Here is a 22856-nt window from a genome sequence, read left to right as displayed (position 1 = left end):
AGAATGAATAAGCAGGAGCACAAAACCTACCATAGTTATAAACTGAAACACTGATATATAATTTTGTAAATTATTTTTAGCCAACCTCACGAAACGGTAGCACTTTTAATTAAGAACGCCGGAATATAGGTTGAAAAATATTCTTGAATTCGTCTAATCCTTCGGGCCAGCCCTAGGAGAGCTGTTAATCAGCTCAGTGGTCTGGTAAAACTATTGCAAATTCAATACCAATATATGCAGGAATGTTTCAGCAGGAGCAAAACCAATCTGACGTCAGCAAACATACAAAGATAACAATTTATTTTTTAAGCTGCATCTATTCTCAAATACTTAGCTCCAATTAAGTATCGTAGGCCTATAGCTGTTTACGTCATAACATCAGCCTGTATAAGTGAAAAGGTTCGCTTGGCGCTTCTGAGATGTAGCTGTTTGCTACCCAGAACGGAATGTTAATATTGATACTTCCCTACATAAATCACAAAAACCGTTTTAAGAAGAATTCGCGATGTTATCAAAACGAATTCCTAGAAAGGAAAGTTTCTTTTGGAAATATTAGTAATTACGGACTCGGGCGGTCACGCCAGCTTGCGCCAGTGAATATTAGCGCCAAAATAGCCGTTATTTACCAAGCAAACACCACTTACAAGCGACTGGGATCTGAAAAAAAAAAAAAAAAAATAAAAAAAAAAAAAAACTTAACGGTGAAACTGCAGCATATTTGATCAAATTATAATGTGAGTCTGACACTGGCCGTCGAATGCGAAAGGCCAACATTGACAGCAGTCAAAAAAAGCTGTCGGGGAAGCGCGTCGCCTATTTGTTGGGCTTTTGGTAAATAGACTCTGTCAATCTGATGTTCCACTTTGAACACGAGGAGGAGGAAGTGGAAGAGGACAGAGGATTCGTTGCCCTTTTTAAAGGGAAAGTTTCCAGATTCTGAATTGGAAGCTGCAATGTATAAGCAGGTCTTTCTGTAAGTTTCCCCCATAGAAATGTCTAAATACGTATTTCTTATGGATGTGACTGGTAGATTCTATATATATGCATGGACTGTATTCAGGGATGCGAGTTCCAGTCTGTGGATTGATTTTCAGGCCTACAGACATATAAACCAGCATGACTTCCTCTGTAAGACTATAGGCCTACTGCTGACCTTTCTTATCTCAATATCTGGTCATCTGTGGCGAACTTTGGAGTATCCTTTGTTGTCGCTCTTGACATCTCCAAGGCGTTTGATTGAGTCTGGCACAAGGCAAACTTCCTGTTTGTGTTTACCCCTTAGCTCTGTAACTTATTTCCAGTTTTCACTTTATATTTGTTGATGGTGTGATATCCACCTCCACCCTCATCTGTATTGTTTTTCTTTCACGTACTCTTGTCTCTCCCCCCCTTCCCTTTTATCAATGATTACCTCTGTTCGATCTCTCCTTATAACCAAGCTTTTTGCTGTTGATCCAACCCATCACATTTCTTATTCTTTTATAAACCAATCCTCTTCTGCCAATCTCACAGTGAGAATCTAGTAACTTAGTGAAATCAAATGCCTTCCAAACATTGTTTCTTCGTATTTCACTGCCCTACCTCCCGCCAGTTTCTTACTATTTCAGAGGGAAATAGAGTTGAATCTCAAAGTTCTGTTAATATTTTGGGTATCCATATTACCTCTTGTCTTCGAGAGATCAAACTGGTCAAATTGCTAAGTCTCCACCTAAAACATGGAATGTGTATAGTTTAAATGCCATTAATTTTGTTTAATTTAGTTATTGAAGTTTTGCTTTAAAATTTATTGTCCTTTTGGGTGATTTTGTTTTGTCACTCCGTGATAGGGCTGAATCGAAGACAATTCATGTCTTAACCGTCTCCCTCAGTCCCACAAAATATATTCTTTCTCTCCCCTCCAAAGGTACTATTTCAGTCACTTTTTGATTGATCTCATGGCAGAATTCCTCCTTCTTTAAGGCAGCCTATAACAATTGTTATGCCACCTCTTCAGGCATTTACTGTATGAAACCAGTAATCTTCTAAAGATTACACAGTCCAGCGTCAGAATTCTCTGGGTAGGGTGTTTGATTTAGGTCAAGCAAGCCTATGCCATAACAGGCCATTACCCAAAGGCAGCCTTTAAGTGTTAAGGTACTAAAGGGTATTCCAAGCCAAGTGTGTACCTTGGGATTTGCACCAGTCAACCAAACTTAAATAGCTTCTAAGTGACTTCCAGTAACACCTTAATTTAATGGACTTGTGTGTACTTATCAGCTGTTTTATTATGATTATTTTTATATGGTACCATTTTAGATGTGATACATTTTCAGTTTAACCTCTTTAACTGAGTGTTAAGTAACTACAGGTTAGTTATGTTGGGAACTATGTGGAATTGCTGATAGCTGTAAAGTATTTTGAAAACATTCAAGAGCAGTCTATATACAGGGTCTTTGTTACTTATCACAAAGCTAGCCCCATAGCATCTGTTAAGATGAAGTGCTACTGTATTACCTTCTTGCATTCAAATCCTCTGCCAACACTATCTTCCAAGTATTGCTTTGGAATCCAAAGGTGTCAGTTGGCTGAGCCAAGTTCAGAGAGCCATCCTTGGCTTTTCATTCACTTCAGGGCCTTCCAAATACCTAGGGGCTATTATTCAGCAAGGACCAAAGGCCTGTTAATCTAAACCAACCAACCACTTAGATTCTGAACTGCACTTGCATTGGATCCTAGAAAAAATAATCTCTTTTGCAAGAAAGAAACAAAAAGATGTTGGGAAAAAAAGCTTTATCTAATACACAAAATGTACATGAATCCAGATTTATTACTACAGGTCATAAAATAAAATAAAAAATTAGGTAAGCATTCAGAATTCTTTGAAATCGAAAGAGCGATGCCGGACTGAATACCAGAAAGTTTTCCTTGGCACTCTGTCTTCTTTGATGCCCATTTTCTCCATGATGTCCATTTCGAAGGTCCGATGGGAGGGCTCGAAGGTAATCCTGAAAAAAAGTGATTAAATGTCAGAAGACGTGAATTACAAAATTAAATACAAAATAGTGAAATCAAATCTGGTAAAAACTATTAAAACCTAAACAGCTGTTGCCTTCACTATGACGGCTACACTGATTCAATATGAAAATAACACTACCCAGTTTTGTGGAATGCATTATTGTATTTCAATGCAAAATTTTAATGAACCTTGCCTGTACTATACACGTATATTTTTAACTCCTTTATGTGCAATCATACGGATAAAGAACAGTTACATTATGATTTTTGGATGTGTCCATAGAGGGATCAAACCTTGAATATCTGGAGTCTCTTGGGAAAAGTCCAAAAAACAAAACCACACTTACTTGTATCATTACAGCTCTAACACCTATTATCAATAACAATGTCAAATTTCATGGGCCACAATTTCCAATAAACATCAGTATTTTGTTTAATAAACAAATGAAAAGGAGTTTTTTAATTGCAGTCACTCTGCTTCTATCCTCTCATCCTTATTGACATCCTGTTGTCTCATGATTATTAACAGGTGCCTGTTTCTTGGGTAACGTAGCACTTCAGATTACCACTTCAGTATCGAGCTAGATATAGTGCACCTGATGACATCTTTGACGTCATACTTTAACTCCATAAACTTGGTGCCATGCTCTTGACTGACTGATTATGAAATTTAGGTGTTGAAGACCAAGCGCCGGAACCCATCAGGATTATTCAGCGCTGTGCCATGCTCTTGATATCATAAGTACATGTAAATTTCCTAATGGCTCTTGATGTCATGCTCCATATGTTGTAATGGATGGGAATATAAAATTTAGGCCAAGCACTGGGACCTATGAGGTCATTCAGAGCTGAAAGGGAAATTGAGAGTAAAAAGGTTGTAAAGATGTAACATGGGAAAACCTCATAGTTGCACTTTTGAAACATTTGTTAGGAGAAGGTGGAAAGTTAAGATGGAAGAAAGTACTAATGCCTACATTACACTGCATGAGATACACTGACAATACTACCCCCATAAGGGGTGTTTCAATATTATTTCCATGTCATGCTCTTGACATCATCCTCTAAATGTCATTTCTTGATATTGTGCTGTTGATATTAAAAGCTTGTTACCTTGCAAGGTTCTTTCATGATGTTCTCATGGTTCAGTAACAGATGCTTGAGTTCCAGGCTCTTAATCAACATGTCTCATCCACCTATGCTGGACAGCTGTCCCTTAATTTTCATCAACAGGCTATTCCCAAAAAGCATCATCTTTAAGTCTTTCAACTCCCAGACAACACCCTGATCTACATCCACGATCAGGAAGTCCCTTTACCCTCAGGTGGATACAAAAAAAAACACATGCTGGCTCCTATATTTAAACATATTTGATGTTTCTTCCCCTTGAATTTTTGAGAAAGGCAGAGGGGAACATGGAAAAATGGAAGAAAATTTAACCTTAAACCGTAAAAACCTACAGTTTAAGAGGCCATTGCCACTACAAAGGATCCTTCTGAACAGGGCTAAAGAAAGGCAAAAGGACTGTGCAATTATGACAAGAAATTACACTCTGCACTACACATTCCCAATCTTTGTTGCTAAATAAAGATGATGGCATGGCTTTTCGTAAAACAAGTTTGTAATTGCTAAGGCATAAACACAATTATTGAAAAGATTCACTCATAATACAGTATTCCATTATTTCAAAAAACAATAATTTAAAAGTAAATAAGAGGAATGCCTTACTGAGTTAACTCTTTTTCTTTGGTGTCCTTGTCTTGCTCCGGGTAAGTTGACTTGGTTTTATAATCAGGAGTTTCTTCAGCTTGTTTGGGCATTGGGATTATCCTGCCAGTTCGTGCAGATACACGGACACGTTCTCCAGATTCAGTATAACGCCATTCAGCCTAAAAATGTTTCAATAAGGTACAGTATATGATTATATATATACAGTTTGTCATCTAAATTCAGAATCATAATCTCTTGGATCAATCTGACAAATTAAAAGGCTACACATGAACAAGTTTACCATTAGGACAGCACTTCATGCTTCTTTTCAAAGACACTACTAAAATGAGGTCAGTAAACACTGACTAGCATACACTAATGAAAGACCAACTTTGCATCCACATCTTACCTGAGTTGGCTTATTGTCTGATGGATCAAGCAGCGCAACCTGATTTGTCACAAGAAGAGGGTTTTCTTTCTTCATCATCATGCCTGGGTAATTCCTTTTGAGAAAGGAAAACAACTCAAATTACATGGAAAATGTGTTAAAAAGTAAGTTTTTAATAAATATACAATGACAATTCTGTATCCATACCAACTGAATGCTGTCAATACTGAAAGACACAAACTGACTCTCAGGCCAAAATCAAGGGTCTAGGCTACATATTACTTCACTACTTACTTGGACTTGCCCATCATTTCGTATGTACAGTTGAGGCCTTCAACCATCACCCAGTTTCTCTCTTGAACGATATAATTTACAAGGCCATGCTTGCCCTTATCTGGTCCAGCAAGGATTTCCACCCGATCACCCCTGAAAAAAAAAAAAAATGAGAAAACATCCTTAAAATATAATGCAATACTGTAATCCTGAGCACTTTACAATTTTACATGCAATATATTTTTGTGAGTGTCAGTGATCAAAATCTAATTTTTGCCATAAATACGAACCTCTTATTTTCAATTTAAATATCTACTTAGGAACCACTGCACCACACCACTTACATTGTCATTTCATGATAGGTCTTCAGGTATGTATTCAGATTTTTAGGCTATCTGTTCTGAACTATTGTAGCATGTCAGGATATGAGATTTATTCAATATATGGTTCCAATGCAATCATGTACACCGTATTAAGCTATTAACATACCATGATGATTGTAAAACCTTAAAACATTACTGCAATGCTTAGACAATGCAATGAAAACCAATTTTAATCTTACTTAAAAAATGTCCATTCTGCTATAGGCTCAATAAATATTTTTTTCCTCTGTCTCCCTGGCATATTCTGTTGCCTGAACTCTTGGGTCCATGGCCTATCTACTGAAAAGGTAAACTTCTTCTTTCTTAATGAAATAGGCCGGTACTGAACGCCTTTAGGTGGGTTCCATTCAACCTGTAAAGAAAATAACATTAATTAGTAAAGAGGACAAAGACTTACTATGGGAATGTAAGGCCTGGACCTCTGCGCAAAAGAAACAAGGGCACTGACAAGGTAAACAGAAGAGATTTTGAAAAGATGTGACTACAGCATATGAATATCTTATTAGGAAAGAGAAGTTAACAGAGGGATATGGTGTCTAAAGAGTGGAGTAAAAAAATAAATGTGATATTTTACTTTACCCATTGTTCCAACACTGGAAGTTTTTAAGCTGTGATTGTACGTCTCCTTACCATGATTAGTACAAAACTCATGCTAAAATCTATTGCAAATTTACTGTTACTGAGTAAATTACTCTTTGGTTTATGTTCTAACATTCATTTTAATGGAGCTGGTATTGAACATGGCACTCATGGGAGTGGTCCAGGTTTATGTAAAATTTTATAGCGAAAGAAACGAATTTAGAAATGTTTAAAGCACACATTAAAACATAGGAAAATGTTATTTTCAAGTCCAAAATATGATAATGGTTTAAAGTAAATTTTACAAAAAAAAAAATATCAAAGACCAAGATACTTTAGGCATGTAATAAGAAGAGACATTGAAGAGCTGGTCAGAAAACCACTAGCCAATAGATAGGGATGTAACAATACCTGTAAGGAAGGGCCACGAAATGACTGAAAAAATTGACCAATGACAACCCATGGCTATACTTTTAATGTTTAGGCAAATTTACTTAAGCACATAGTGTATATTAAACATTGCAAATGATAAAACACAAACCTAATGAAGCATTAATAAATAGTAAATTACAAGGCACAAGATTATATCTAAGGTGGGACGACTGCACATCTGAAGTGGCGTCAAAACAGGCCTATAAAATTTTTAGAAAACTATGGCAGATAATTTACATGGAGCTGATGCAGGGTAGGGAGACAGGGGTGGGTGTGAGAAATCCAACTGTAATAATGGGGCAAACCCAACCTATACTAGAGCACCATGCCCTGAATATCTGTCTGGGCCTTATTTAACCGCCCTGACTTATTGTGTGATGCCCTGAAGGTCAGAAACAGATTGGTGGGACTAAATTTCTGTTCGGACACCGGCTACGACCTAACCAAAACAACCTTAACCTAACCTATCCTAGAGCAATGTGCAATGACCTAACCAGAACTTACCTTCCTAACTTTAGGCACCATGTCCTGACCTGGTCGGGGGGCATTGTTCTCCCTGGACCCCGCAAGTAACACTTACAGCCTAGGCTACCCCCTTTGTACTGGTATGCCTACCCCTGTCTTCCTACACTCCATGCTACCTAAATTACATTAGCATTCGGAAAATTACAAATAAGTGAAGATAAACCTCATTCATAACCATAGCCTACGACGTTAGGACCTCCGCTAGGCTACGGGAAGCCTTTGGGGAAACAAGGCTGGTGGCCAATAGGCCCACCATAGGTAGTTTACCTGTTGCATAGCCCTTTTTATGTAAGATTCGGGAAGATTGGACGACTTTTTCGTCATATCTGCGACGCAGCGGACCAAACTTGTCACTCGAGGCATTTTCAGAATTATTTAACCGTAAAGACGTCACCGGAAAGAAGAAGAAGGTGGTGTGTTAGTAGTAGTAGTAATTGGTGAGATTTTCCTTTGCAACGCCTCCTCGCCCTTTTCAGCTTAGTTGTGATTGAGCTTGTTTGAGGTTAATTTTCCGGTGGTAAAATGTTCTTTTTATAAATTATTTATGTATATCTATTTCGTTATTAACATATTCTCTTGATGCAATATTTCCTGTCATTGGTTTCCTCATTGACATATTCTTTTGATGAACTACTTTCTGTTTCTCTGTGGTAACCACGTTCTTTCGACAAATTATTGCCTGTTATCTATTTCCTAATTAAGATATTCTTTCGATGAACTCTTTCCTGTTGTCTACTTTCTCCCTAGAAAGAGCCGTGAAAAGAAAATATTAGCCATTAACTCGTCTTTATCTTCTTGGTACGGCTGCCGTAAGAAACCAAATAGCCTACCATTATGCTCTAAATGTTACCATATGTTTGGTATTAAAGTAAGAAATGCTTTGAATATCTGTTTAACTTTTCGCATTGTAAACATTCGCAGTTCGACACCCTTTAATCTTTTTCTGTTATTTATCCTTTTATGATCTTAAAAATTTCCTGTTGATATTCGAGGTTGGCTTTCATGAATAAAATACTCATGCGATTTTTATCTCAAATGTTTGTAATTGATTTTAGTTGTTTTCCTCTAAGATTCTCAATTTTACTTAGATTTAGTGCAAACAATTTCATACACTCTTTAATATGCATAATCTAAGAACACGTATACACGTATAAGAATATGCATGTTTGTGTTTTATATAGACTTACCTTTGTGACTTTGATTCAACAGAGCAGTTTTTAACGCTAATCTTTATTGACAACGTTAAACTGTTATGTTGTTATCTTCTAAATGTAATCGTAATAATTTATAATGGAATTTGATTTTATTCTGTTGTATATACTACAATATTTTCTTTGTAAGCAAGAACATTATAAACATTTTTAAACTGAAGGTGACTGAAACGAGTCAAATAAACAAACAACAATGGCAGACAGCGGACTATATAAATTAAAGGTGTATCTTTCGCCGAACATTTACAGGTATTTTCTTGTTCTACAAGTATTTACATTAATATCAAATTAATGATTTAAGTATCTATGATAAGTTTCAAAAGCATTGAGTAACTAATAAATATTAAATTTGGGAAGCGTAACTTTACGTATGATCATAACTATTTTTACGAAAAAAATCATCGTAAAATTTTAGATGATTTTTACATTTAGGTGAATTTTTCGAAAAAGGAGACACATGTCTGACGGAATTTAACTTTTATATAACCTGGCATACCTTTGTTGTACCTTTTTTGCTAACTAAGCTACGTAGCCTAGCCTAACCGTGTCACCCCAAAGCTAACCATATTATACCTAACCTGAATTACCACATTTTTTATGGTTTTGTTATTTTACGTATTTTGTTCATTGATATGATATTTAGGCTACCCTCTTTTGTTTATTATTTGATGTTCATTTCCAAGGGATTGGCATTAGGCTAAACAAGTCGCCCCTTTCGCTCATAAACGGGTTGTTGCTGACCCAAAGAGGTGCGGTAGTAATCTTCAGTTTTACCCTGAGTTTACTTTACCTTAATGCCATTCATTGTGCCGTATCTGACAGAGCAACACTGTGGCCTACTTTATTATAGGCTACATAGTCTAACCTAACCTAATGCTGTACCTGACATTTGTATTGTAACTTAAAATGCTTGTTTCAAATGCTACACACGATGGGATCTGCCTCATTAAGTCAGTTGTGCAAGCCCATTGGTTGATCACCTTGTTTTTATTTCATGTTTTTTGGAATTGATTTGTAAGTAAATGTAATGCATAGCATACTAATCCTTTGTAAATGTTATATAGACAAGGAAGTTGCTTACAGATATGGGTCAGCCCCTACCATCAGGGATATTGTTATTCTTAGTATGAGTCCTGAAAGTACTTGTTATTAATTTATTTTTCCAACTTCTTATTTCAGGTCATTAAGATGGAGTTGCAAATACTTCGCAGAGCGATTTGCACACACTACTACTTGTTGAGGCCAAAGCAGGTTCCACGTTGAAAGATGATTGTGATAGAATCACATTTGCCATCATTGGGTGAGAGAAATTACCATGTCATGCTGTCTGTCAAATGGATGAAGATTCTAGGAGGATGCTTTCATTGAGACAATAATAAGGGGAAAATGGCTTTAATTAGGAGGCAAGGACTGAAGGGTTTCAAAGGTATAGTACTATGTTTTGTTATGTAGAATGATGTGTGGCTGTCTTAGTTTCACAAAAAGATGTACTGGGTCATTTTACTTTGTGGGTAACTTCTAATCATATAATCATTAAAATTTTTATGTCAACTTTAAGTATTTATAAAATGAGACATAAAATGAATCCTCTCCATTCTCCTCTGTCCTATGCACTCTGCCTGAACTTTCATCAGGTCAAGGTCTGTATCTATCTTTTTCTTGTCTATGATTTCCTCTGTCTTCTTGCAGTATTCCATCCTGGTACTTCAATATCTGCTGTTTTTTGGACCAACTTTTTCTCATCTTTTATCATCACATGTCCAAACTATCTTTGTCTTTAAGATCTTAGTGTATTTTCCAGCCACTTGATACTTAATATTCTTAGTCCCACATTTTCAGAATCCATCCTGTATTTTTTGTTAAGTGGCCCATGTGTCTGTAACATAGAGCTGCCAGTACAATACAAGACTAATGCAATAATGTTCATAACGTTTGTGTCATTTAAAAGTGAACAGGTCATTTATGTCTATTTCTTATGTGTAAAAATAAAGCACCATTCAGTTTTTCAAATGCCAAGCAACTTTGCAACTGCTAATGCCTTATCACTACATTATATGTTACAGATGATTAACGTCACTTGCCTCTATAATTTTTTCGACCTTTGATGGTAATTGTCACAATAAGAGTTTCCATTCTGTTTTCAGACTTGGGTCTTAAAGTAAACAGATTGTTTATTTGATCATGGAGACTGCTAGCAAATATATTTCATCAAGAGGCCAAGCCCAGTCAGTGAGGGACTCAAAGCAAAGGACAACTTCCTGATTTACCATTACCCTTGATGGAGAGGTATTGTAGACTGATCTTGGTGTGTCTCCACAAATTAAGAATATCTTACTTTTACATGTGCGTAGATTAGGTTAAGGGCAAATTGAATAATTATGTGAACCAATGAAGCAGTGTTTAGTAAAGAATGAATGTCCCTTAGAAGGGAGCCTTATCTCACTTGTCAAATGCCAAGTTTGAGTTATATACTGCTGTTAGTGTCCAGAGTTATAAGGCACACTGTAAGGTAGAAGGCGTTCATGTGTAAACAGTCACTTTTTGCTATTCTTTTCAATTTTTAAGACTTCATAAGCTATGTGTCTGGGGAATGTGGGTTTGTATGGAAGAAATTAGCTTCACATTATAAAACTTAATTTTCATTTACTAGAACAAGATGCTTTGGCAAGACTTATGAGCAATAAGAATTTAGACTCCTTGGTCTTATGAAATTACTCATGAACAGTATATTATTATTATTATTATTATTATTATTATTATTATTATTATTATTATTATTATTATTATTATTATTATTATTAAAGAATGTCAGAATATTTGGCTTTATGAATTTAAGTAATGGTAGAATACTCAAGGAGAATTTTTATACTATCAGTCATATTTAAACATTTGTAATAGCAATGCTAAGAATCATCTTTTTCTTTACAGATTGAAAACTTTGGTGTACTTTGGAGGCTAATGTTATAAATTTGGGTCTTCCAATGTCCAAGTTAGCACAAAAAGAAGAAGAATCAGTTATTATAAGATGATAGTTATTGTTATTAATATTATTTTTATTGTTATTTTGATTAGGTAATGTAACCAGACCACAGAGTTAAAAATCATAATTGACGATTTCTAGGACTGTGTGAATATTATTTTGTAAGAGTCCAGATGCCAGGAGGTTTAATCTTTTCATCGTGGTTTAAGCGGAAAATGGAATTGTTTTGATCTTGCATTACTTTGCTAAATGGTAGAAGCCATGTTGAATGTGAGGATGTCACTGAAAACTATTTGGTATATTTAATTGTCTGGATTTGGAGGCATTTAAAATCAATCTGAGTTTGTTCATTTATGTATTTACTAAATCAGGCCACCCTGTTGTAGAGTGCATAAAGTTAAACCTGACCCATTCACATTACACATTTTAAGCTTTTATTTTGGAAAGCCTCAACTGTATGTGGAACTTTCTGAAGTCAGAAACCTTATTGTAACCCACTTATCCTGCTGGCTATCAAGATTCTTTTGAACCTTTTGCCTTTGACATGACATCCCTCTTCATGTTGTTTCGTACCATCATTTGGATCTTTAGTGACCATCACGCCCCACATTCCAGGAGTTTCCTTTCTGTCATCTCTGGAGTAATCCTATTTTCTAGGATTAGATTTTTTTATGATATAGGAAATAGGGTTTAGATTTTGTATAGTAATTCCAAATGATCTTGAAATAGTTATTAAGGTCATTTAATCCATCAGTGATCTTGTATCTTTTCAACAGAAGAAAGACTATCCTAGATTCTGTAGGGCTATATGGGTTTCAGTGAAGTTGTTTTAGGCGTGATATACTAGTATAGTGCTTGTAGCAGCATCTTTGCAAGCAGTATCCAAAGTACAGTATGCCGAGAATAATTGTAGGAAATACCTTGTAGTATGTTTAAGGTTAGCTTAGCAATAAGTATTTCAAGTAAGATCATCCACCTCGTACAGGTCATATGGTATGCAAATCTAGGTTCAGTTGCCATTAGTTACTGTTGAGGTTCCATTGAGTACATTTGATATGATTTTTTTTATGCAGTTTATTTTATACAATTTGCATTAATTCCAACTTCCTTTTAGTAACACTGATGAGGTTCCATTGGTATGGTTTCTGATGTAATTCAGTGTACACAGTGTTTATTAATTTCAACTTCCTGGCATTCTGTGTTTCATGTTAATTTAAGTTTGTTGTACAGCATTGTTAACTGGCTGCATACATTTTATTTTACGTTTAAACTTAATTGCTTAAAGGAAACTTTAAAGTTAGATTTTTGTAAAATTACTCATTTAATTTTTAAAGTTTCTCAGTTGCAGAACGAATCCTTATAACAGGAAAGGTGAGCTCAAGAAATCAGATGGTCTTGTTTCTTCTCTTTATTTTAAGTAATCCTTGCTAAGACTTACTATTTGAGGCTTGTCATTTAGATTCCACACAATCAAAATGTTTTATTAGACAAATTGATCACTGTTTGGCATCAAAGCAAAGTTTCTAATGAGATGTTTTGCATCTCAGCCCCTCCCTTTTTAATGAAGAAAGAAATTTTTCTCTGTCCAGATCTTATAAATGTGTTCAGCTTGTTAATGATCTTGTTAGGGTTTAATATCTCACTGCTCTACAGGAGTGGCCAAACTTTATAAGTCATTTGAAAAAGTAAGTTTTGCTGTAAGTTTTTGTGTTGGTGGATATGATCTCTAAGGTATTGCTAATACTTTGTCAAAATTTATGTAAAGCACAGTTTTTTATGGTATCTTAATGAGTGTGTGTGTTCATTTGGAAAGCAAACCTTTTACTTTATAGTGAAGCCTTATCACTGGTCTGGGCCTAATGATTTTGCTTCTCTCCTGGCTTCATTGATGAGTGAAAACATTTTGTTAGTGGTTTTTATCTCAGGAGTATTCTTTGTAGAGCTTTTCGTTGGTCTTATCTTTTTCCTAAACGTTATTCATGAATTGATATGTCTGTATTTCACTTTTATTTTTTGATAAAGGTGTTGTTATTGATCACCAATTGCAAATGAGTGCATGGTTACTGCTGGTGATGAGATTTTTATTATAGTAAAGGTATTTTTCTTTGTTTTCTGACATGCTTGTGTCATATCTATATATCACTCAAATGATATTGACATGAATACATTTTTTGTGGTTTTGTGTCTATTGTTAGCTTTCATAGTAGAAATGGAAGTTGGAACAGTTACTATTCCTATTTATGGTTATAGTCTCTGGTCTCTGCAGAATAAGGCATATGCAGTATATGATTGCAGTTTAATTAATTTGCCCTGTCTTTTCTAGAGGGAAGTCTTCAAGTCATTTCATGGCCTCTGTTATTTTCTAGCCAGTGTGATTGAACTGTCAGGCAATGTATATTTGAGTAATGACAAATTCTTGAAACATAAATGATAGATGACAGTACCTGTGCAGGAAATGCCCTGTCTAGCCAGCAAGAAAGATGAGTACCAGGTCTTTGATCACAACACTGTCTATGGAGAGCTTTACCATTAAGAACAGGTAGTGTTAGTTAGGCTGGATTCAGTTGGTACTACATCAGCTTAGGTACTTTATATCCAAAACATTTTAGCAGTTCCACCACACATGGTGACAGAGTAGCACCTAATCCTTTAACAGCTATGAATTTTGAATTCTGTGTGTTCTGATGTATGACACTGAATCTATTTCTAAATGAGATAATCTGCAGAAAATGTTTCCAAGGAAGGAGGGGTAATGTGAACATTTGTGTGTGACTGTTGGATAAATTGGTTTTACACTAGACTTTACAAGTCACCAAACTTCAATTTAAATCATATCAGGCTTGTTTGTAGTATTAATTAAATATACTGTTAGAAATAATTATATATAACATAACATATTCCATTATTCAGTGATAGCTTAAAAGGCCTTTCAGTAATTTTTTAGTATATTTGTGTGACAGTTTGGAGGTACAGTTTTCCAGAGTTTTTTTTTTTTACATTGTTTCCACAATGATGTTTTTTCTCTAGTTTTTTATCTGGCCTCACAAATTGTCTGAAAGTCATTTCAAGAATTTTTAGTGTATTTTTGTGGCAGTTTGGTGATACAGTTTTCCATCCAGAGTTTTTTCTATATTGCCTGTACAATGATCTTTCATTTCTGGTTTTTAATCTGGCCCCAAAGATTGCTTCATTCAGGGAAATAAAGGAATGAGAGGTTTTAGAGGAGAGTTGGTGCTTACCAACTACCTCATAACTTATATCTATAAATTCAGCTCTGAGTTTCTTTGCCTATTCCAGTGATAAGTGCCAGTTTAGGTAACAGTTTTGAATTCTTGAAACACAGAATTATCTTAGAGTTTCTGGTATCATTTCACCAAGAATAAGTAATTTTTCATAGTCCTGAACCACACCAGAGTTTTTCTGTTCCTTGATAGTTTTCATTTTATTTTATATATGTGTAGGTCAGGGCTTTTCACCTTTATTCCAGAATTTTATGCTTATTTTCATATGGTGAAAGTTAATTTACATCTGCCTAGAACTTTTAGTTCAGATTTGAAGTGTGCAGGTATTAATGTAATAGTGTCCACATACAGATTTAATTTGCAGATATGTTTTTATATCCAGGATTTGTTGTACACAAAAATACTAAAGTAAAGCCCCATAACAGTAGATGAATTTGGCCACTCCTGCAGTATGGTATAACTTTGAATTCATCAATATATTGTAAATGTCAAAAGTTATTGAAAGTCTTATGCAGGTGGTAATTTGGTTATTGTAGAGAACTTTTTAAATATTCACAGTAACTTTGCTTCATGTAAAATTTCTTTTGACATAAGTTTGAACATGCCTGTGGCTTCTTATATTGTAACTAAGGCTGTGTTCTGAATACAAGGTAGCATGGAATCTTGACCTTCTTGGCCATGAATATAAAAGCACTGTATTTAGAGGCCAGAATATGAAATTAAAAGAAAGAATGATTTCAGGTTATTTCATTGTACAGTATTGAAAAGGTACTTTGAATTTTCTTTAACATGATTAAGCAGGGTTCATCATGGTCTCAGGCTTATGTCAAAATGAAATTCATAGTCATTTTAGTCATGGATGTAATCATGAATGTAAAGTTGCAGTTCTCTTCCAGGTGTAGTTTGTTAAAATTGGAAAGGACAATAAAATAAAGGCTTAGTGCCACCACCCAAGGGGCTGGCCTTGTGGGACTGTGCTGGTGTTACTTGAGTCTCCCCTGCTGTCCTGCTACCTGAGGTCTCATAATAGTCTTAAACAGTCCAGACAGACTTCTACAACAAGTGTGGTGTTGCTTTTCTTCTCTGGATGGAAATTAAAGTACAGTATATGTCAACTGTTTGGTTTCTCAGAGCTATTTGTCACTTGGACATCTTCTAGTTAATATTTCCTGGAATAGGTATCTCTAATCAGTTTGATAACAATTTGGAGATTAAGACTTTGCTGCTGAGATTTTTGTCTTATTGATAGTTTTGACATTGTTGAACTTGAAGTTCTTAAAGGTGTTTCAAATGTCACACAACCAGAAATAAACTTGTCCACCAAACTTAAGAAAAATCATGAGTCACAGTTGTCACCTGCCCAACTGTCAGATGTTTGAAGTTTCACTTATCTAATGCGGAGCATAGTTTCCTCTTAAAGTTATGACTAAAGAGGGAACAAATGGATTTAGATTTTATAAACTCTTTCACTGATCTATGGCCATCTTTGATATTGTAGTTTCATAGCCCTTTGAGGACCTTTTGTCTTGCAGATTGGTTCCTTACTCACATTTTGACTGACATACAGAATACTGCGCATGGAAAGTATTGTTGTAAATACCTGTAAAGTAGTTGGGTAACATTACCATAGAAATGAAAGGCTCAGTTTTTATAAGATGTTCCTCAGGGGTAATTTAGTTTTGCAAGTAACCTAATTTTTGTCTTGAATGTATAAGCTAGATGATAAGTTCAATTCTTATGAAATAGAGTCTTCAGAAAGTGAAATAAGCAGCTGTGAATCTTTTACATTGGTTTGGGAGTAAACATACTTGGACAAACAGAATACATTCTGCTGTTGAGATGCATAACTTGCCAAATAAGAGTGCATTTCAAAGTTTGCTCTCAGTGACTATCAAATATCACTGTTTTTATAATGAAGTGGATTGATTAACAGGAAATTATTTTTTTTTTGAGTTGGACATCTTTATTAATTTGATGTGAATACAAACACTTTGATAAGTGCTTAATTAGACCAAGAAATTAAGGAATGCTGATTAGAGTATGTGAGAGTGTGGTAATTAGCTTGAAGCCTATGTATACCATTGCATCTGAGGAAGCATTATAGAGTCATAAAAACTTGAATGCAGAAGTCATTCATTTTAGGGCCTTTTTTGTTTACAACTGCCACATATCACACGATGGACACAAGAGTTTCGGGTACATTTTCTGATATTTAGGCTTTTAAAAACATTCTAGAAAGAAGTCATTATCACTCTGTACATGTCCAAGTTTTATTTGCATGCAGTGTTTATTTTTGCATAATGGATGGAGGAAAAACATAAAATGCAAATGGTTGCATCATTTCGCCAGAATTGATGCAGCAACCTTTCATTTTCTTAAATTGTCTGTACATGTATTGTTAATTCCTGCTAATCTGTGTTAAGAGCTGTAGCAAAATGGTCATGGTAATTATGTTAGATTTGTTTGATTTGAGTGCCTAAGTTGCCATTTTCTGTCTTGAATGGAATTCAAAAATTGTCAATGGCTAAAAATGTCTTGAAAGCTCAATATATGAAGTTGTCATTGTTGTGTAATGAGTTGTTTCTGTTGGTGGAAAATCATTTTGGTTGACACTAATGTGTATGGGGGAATTTTTCAAAAACTGAGTTGTTTTTCTTCCTAAAAATGTTCATTAGTGTCTTTTGGAAGATTAGGTTGTGGAGTTTTGTGTTGTGTTGACTTGTACAAGTCATATGCAGTAGATATACATTTTTCTGTTGTTTATCTTCCAAATTTCCTTGCTTTTGATAGACTATTTTATGAGTTTCTCATTTTCATTTAGCTTTGATGGTTAAACTAAGGGGGATGCAATATATATTAGTTGAGGCTCACTTTAAATGTATATTTTGTTACGTCCATTGTATTGAGTGGCGGATGTTTCTCAATAACGCTGGTGTTATTGGCACCTCAGTTGTTGCTGGGTTGTGCCAGAAGGTTGGCCAAAAGACTGATAAAGAAGTTTAAGAAGTGTGGTATCATATCTGTTTTAGTTATTGCATTCCTGTTATGAAATGCATTTTCAGTGTTGTACCATTCACTGGAAGACATTTTATAGTTGAAAAGAATACTGAAGTAGTGTACAGCATGCTTCACCTTTTCTTTCATTCTTTCTTTAAATCTTCAGCTGAAAACCCTACAGATGGGGTCAACAGACTATATATAAACCTAAGATGGATCTCATTTTGTCTTTTATTTTTTAAGCAATATGTATATTCTCTGCTGACTCAAATCCAGTTGTTACTTGGAGCATTGCTGTCATTAGCTCCCATTTCTGTTGGTGTTCTTTTGGTATTGCTCTCATTAGGTATCCTGTTTGTCGAGTTTTTTTTTTTGGAATTGCTGTCATTAGCTGTCGTGTTTCTTTGGGTAACTGCCCTTTATGTAGATTTTTCATGAGGTATCTCTGTCATTATCTGCTCCGTATAAACCATTTCTGTGACAGTAAAGTGCACATCAGGTTTTCAGTTCAAGATGCTGAAAGAAATTTGTGATTTTAGCAATAACTTTGATTTCATAAGTTCCTCATCATCCCTTTTGTCATAAATAATGTTGGTTTTCTGGTCATTCTCTGATCTGTTAAGCTATGTCTGTTTAACAGGCAGTTTTCTCCCATGATCTCTTACTAAATGGAAATGAAATTGCTTATTATGTTGTTGAATATTACAAACATTTGTCTATAATCACTTAAATTTTCCACTTGTAGTGTTTCACTGTCAGCCATTTTTTTTATTCAGCATCAGTTAAATGATAGATTATTTAAATTTCTCCTCTTGTGATGTGTGATTTCCACAAAGAAGTCCCTATCAGCTGTCCAATAAGCATGTGGACTCTTTTAACCACAAACATTAAGTTAGAGGCCTAGTCAGTGAATCCATATTCTCTCTCTCTCTCTCTCTCTCTCTCTGCTGCTATTATTTGGTTTCAGTTTGACATATTGTTGCTTTTTTTTAAGTCCCATAGTTTCTGTCTTAGTTATTTTCTCTGTGAAGGTAAGCATTGTTTCTTAGCCAGCAGTACTTATGCTGATTAATATTCATACCACATTGGGTTTTGCTCTTTTTTTTAAACTCGTTTGTTAACTTTCCTTTTATCTGTTTATGTCTCAATGGCATTAGATACCATACCTACTCTATATACTGTATATCTTTTATGTTTGAATCTCAGTCTGTATAGTATTTGTTTTAGGAAGTCAGTCTTTACTCTTTATACTAAACCTTTTCTGTGGACATAGTGATTTCTCTATTGCTTTTGGTCTGTGAATGGCCCTTGATTTTCATTACATACTATGTATGGCATATGAAAGATTGAATACTAATTTGAGTTAGTATGTGATGCTGATAAGTTGTTGACATTAGATTATTCTGGCCTTTAGGAACCACTGGCTTTGTTCTTAGAGTTGCAAATTTGTGCTGACTTTATCTTTTCCTTTGGGCATTCAGTTTGCAGATAAATTAGGTAGAAAGTTGTTTGTGAGGTTACAAACTCATTTGTACATTCTGGTGCTGTGCCAGTCATAGATAAAGTTTATAGCAGTAAGTATTATTTAGTTATGGAGAAAGAGGTAGCTCTGGTTGAGTACAGTATTGTGAAAGAATCATTTTAATTAGAGAAAAACAAGAAGTTTATTCATAAAAGTTTTCCTCGAGTCATGGATCTGCATCATTGTCGTAGAAATATAGAGGGGCGTTGACATTGCTGTGTAAGTTCGTACAAATTGACATGACCTCTTTGGTATGCATGTTTTGTGCTAGGTCATAGGTTTGTTAGAGGAAGGGCAAAGGCTTTTGAGAAGGTAATGCATAAACGGATCCTCTGGGATCAATGTATGTACTGTATTTGTAAGCTTGTTGACTTGTTTGTTATTTTCCAGTTTCACATAGTTCATTCAAGGTTAGAGCTGTTACTGCTAGCTTGCCAAGTGTCCTTAGTTATGGGTTGTGTTTGAAGGATTTTGGCAGCTTTATACCACTTTGTAAATCTTGAATACTCTAGGATCCAATGTCACTTTGTGCCTGTCTCTCTTGCAAGTAAGTGGTGAAATAGAATGATCAATATACCATGCAATGATGGACATAACTTTTGCTAGCTGCTGTACATGTGAGGTCAACTTCTTCACTGGTTGGAATTCTATATTATTACACCAGGCTCTCATTTTATGTCAATCAATAAAAGCCTCAGTTATTTGTTTCAGGTTGACCTCATTCTCTCTCTTATTTGTAGCAAGGTTACTTGCATGATTTTTGCTTGGGACTAATCTTTTGTGCATTAAGTTCTGAAGTAGTACATAGTTGTCTTAATTGGTGAGTGATGTGATGTGTTTAGGGGCATTTGTTCTGATCTTCTTATTCATTAAGGCTTCCTATTCTTCATAGGATGTTAGATTGCAGCTAATTCTTACTTCAATTTTGGTGTTGCTTTATGCATGTTCTTTTGATAGAGCTTTAAGGTGGATGGTGCATTGTAATTGCTTGTGCTGTGTTAGCATCAAATTACCTTGGATCATCTTGATAAATTTCTCCACAATTTGGAGTAACGATTGTTATCTTTTAACTCTCAGTATCCACAGTGCTGAAGCATACAATTGCTGCAGTCTTTTTGTACAAATATCTGTATTTTCTTTGCAGTATTGAGAGTGGCAAAATTTTCTATGGCTGTTAAAAATAAGGTACAGATAATGCTTCTTGTGGATTGCAGGTTAAATGGAAACTTGTTATTGTATCGGGTTTTTAGCATACTACATGTTGGTTGTTTGTATTCATGGATTTTGTTACCCTTTGCAGTGGTATTCTTTTCATGTAGGTGATCTTTTGTTCATATATTTGTTAGCACATGATGAGCATGCAAAGTAGAGTTATGTATTTCATTCACAGCACTTCACTTGCATCAATATTATGTGGTCCATATCTACTTGGAATGTGTTGGTGTGTCAAGAGTCAGTTGGAACAAAATGCAGGTGTCTGAGCTAATCTTAAATGGAAGCAACAACCTTTCAATAAGGATTCAGGCTTACAAAGGACAACCAGAAATTGGAGATGGCCATATGTACAAGGAGTAAGAAGGGCACATTTCAAATATTGTTGCTTCTGGGTAACAGAATATGCAGGAAATAGCATTATTATGTGCAGGTGTTTTAATTTTATGTAAAGATCAGGTAGTTGCCCTCTTGGGGAATATTTGATTGCTGTATTTGGTATCTAAGATCACCTTCGTTATCAAATGCATGTCTTTCAGAGTCTTACTTTAGTGGGTGTACTGCCTGTGCTAACTCGTCAATGTAGGGGAATGTGACAGCAGTCCGATCAGATACCTTATTGGTTGGGGGGAAGCTAGGGGTATCAGGGTAGTACCCTGCATTGATGTCACCCCACTTTTCCAAAGTCTTTTGCTCAAGAAGAAGCATTGTATGAATAATATCTCTTGGACAAGTATTTGGTTTTATTGCTTTCTAGGGAGCTTTTATTATCTTGGTATGATGATCTGTACTTGAAATAGGGACTTCTGTCCAAGGTGTGACTTGCAACATTTAAGTAACCTAAAAATGTCAGAATATTAATGATACATTTACATTCAAGTGGCTTTACAGTGTTCTTATGGATGCAATGATATAAGTAGGCTTCAGGTTAGCTACTGCGTAAATCACATGAATCCGTACTGCATTACCTAATTTATATGTTAAGCTGGGCAGATATTTGAAGTTGTTGATATTCATGGCAAATTAAGAAGATATCTGCTTGAAAAGATGTTCCTGATAGTCAAAATATTTTTTCATAAATGGAGAGAAACTTTTGTTAGTCATTGAAGGCTGCTTTTAATATACATTATTTTTTTGGTGATTTTGGCAATTCTGCAGTCAAATGTTATTCTGCTTATCCAAGTATTTGTAATCTCAAAGGAGTGTGGAAGAATTATTGGTAATGCTGACACGCTTTGAATAATCTCTCTTCATAAATGTGACCGAGTCTAGGTTTTGCACTTCAATGGGAAAATAGGGTATGTAACAAAACTGAATTGCCTATCTGAAATGTCTTAAGAGGGCACCTTTCAACTATGTAGTAATGTTACTCAAGCACTCGTCTTGTGTCTTAACAAACTTTCCTGGTACTGTACTCTTATCAGTCGTGATGTTAAGTAGGGAAACCTAACTGCTAAAATCTCATCAGAGGGCTATGAAGCCACATCACTAAGGATGCAGTTAAGATCCCTTGAACAAGTTGAAATCTTAATTCCATTTTATTACCTTATCTAGTCATGATTTTACAGCCAGCTTGCTCTCAAGTTAGTCTTGTGGAACTTACAGAAACTGACAGTTGATTAAAGTACAGGTGAGATACAAGAATTTTCTCAAGCCTTGAGTTCAAGATTGTATCTGGTACTGACACTTGTAACACCTTGATGAATTTCTGCTCAGCAATGACTGTCAACACGCAAAAATGTCAGAAGCAAAGACTCAAAATATAGTTCTCCAAGACTGTTATGGGTCTTTTTAAAGATAACTATTTCAGTGAATGTTAACCAACTGGATGATGTCTTAGGGACAGATTGCTTCTAGTAACCAAACAGCCATCACATACCACCATTTCCCATTCAGAGAAGTGTTGACAACACTATACTTGTAAAGGGAGATTTGCTATAACTGTTTATGACTTCTTTATAGGTTCTCTGGTAAGCAGGACAGTAAGGGAAGGGCTCTTTAGTGCCAGCAAAATCATAAGGTCAGCCCCTATTTTGGGGGGACACTAAATATTATGAAGAAAAAAGTTGAAAATTCATTTACCAGGTATAATTCTTTTCCATGTTTTGTTTATGGACAATAAAAGTATTTTGTAGTCTGTTTTTTTACTGGTCTTTCTTTTGAACACACCTACCATTTAATACAACATTCTACATTATTGTGATGCAGTATCCTGAAATTATGATACCTTGAAATGTTTTTATACACAGTATTCTCATACATTTGAAGCTCAGTGTTTACATACAAACAGCATTCTAGTATATTAAAAAGTATGTTGCCATTGAAGTTTAAAAAAAAACTATATGTACTGCTAAAAGGAATGTATTACTTATAAAACAATCCTCTTAATTTGCAGGCATTTGAATGTATGT

General features: G+C 35.1%; 1 protein-coding gene and 1 long non-coding RNA gene across 2 annotated transcripts; one reads left to right on the top strand and one right to left on the bottom strand.

The window, feature by feature from the left end:
- Positions 1–2752: 2752 nt before the first annotated feature.
- On the bottom strand, positions 2753–7717 carry mRpL24 (mitochondrial ribosomal protein L24). Its single transcript, XM_067081662.1, has 6 exons — positions 7549–7717; positions 5925–6097; positions 5384–5515; positions 5111–5204; positions 4720–4880; positions 2753–2984 (listed from the first exon to the last, which is right to left on the bottom strand). Exons 1-6 carry the CDS (start codon positions 7642–7644, stop codon positions 2849–2851), a joined length of 792 nt encoding a protein of 263 aa, XP_066937763.1. The 5' UTR covers positions 7645–7717; the 3' UTR covers positions 2753–2848.
- A 942-nt stretch (positions 7718–8659) lies between these two features.
- Positions 8660–22590, top strand: LOC136825384 (uncharacterized). Its single transcript, XR_010849318.1, has 4 exons — positions 8660–8741; positions 9672–9918; positions 10637–10778; positions 11421–22590. It is a non-coding gene; the product is annotated as an uncharacterized lncRNA (long non-coding RNA).
- Positions 22591–22856: the final 266 nt, after the last annotated feature.

This window comes from Macrobrachium rosenbergii, chromosome 37 (genome assembly GCF_040412425.1).
Source record: "Macrobrachium rosenbergii isolate ZJJX-2024 chromosome 37, ASM4041242v1, whole genome shotgun sequence".
NCBI classification, from domain to species: domain Eukaryota; kingdom Metazoa; phylum Arthropoda; class Malacostraca; order Decapoda; family Palaemonidae; genus Macrobrachium; species Macrobrachium rosenbergii.
This window is presented reverse-complemented; position numbering and strand designations above follow the sequence as displayed.

Coding starts and splice junctions, on each gene's coding strand:
- mRpL24 (XM_067081662.1), bottom strand. CDS start 7,644: ATGCCTCGAGTGACAAGTTTGGTCCGCTGCGTCGCAGATATGACGAAA. Junction 6,098..7,548: donor TAAAAAGGGCTATGCAACAG/GTAAACTACCTA, acceptor TTTTCTTTACAG/GTTGAATGGAACCCACCTAA. Junction 2,985..4,719: donor AAAGAAAAAGAGTTAACTCA/GTAAGGCATTCC, acceptor ACTTTTTTTCAG/GATTACCTTCGAGCCCTCCC.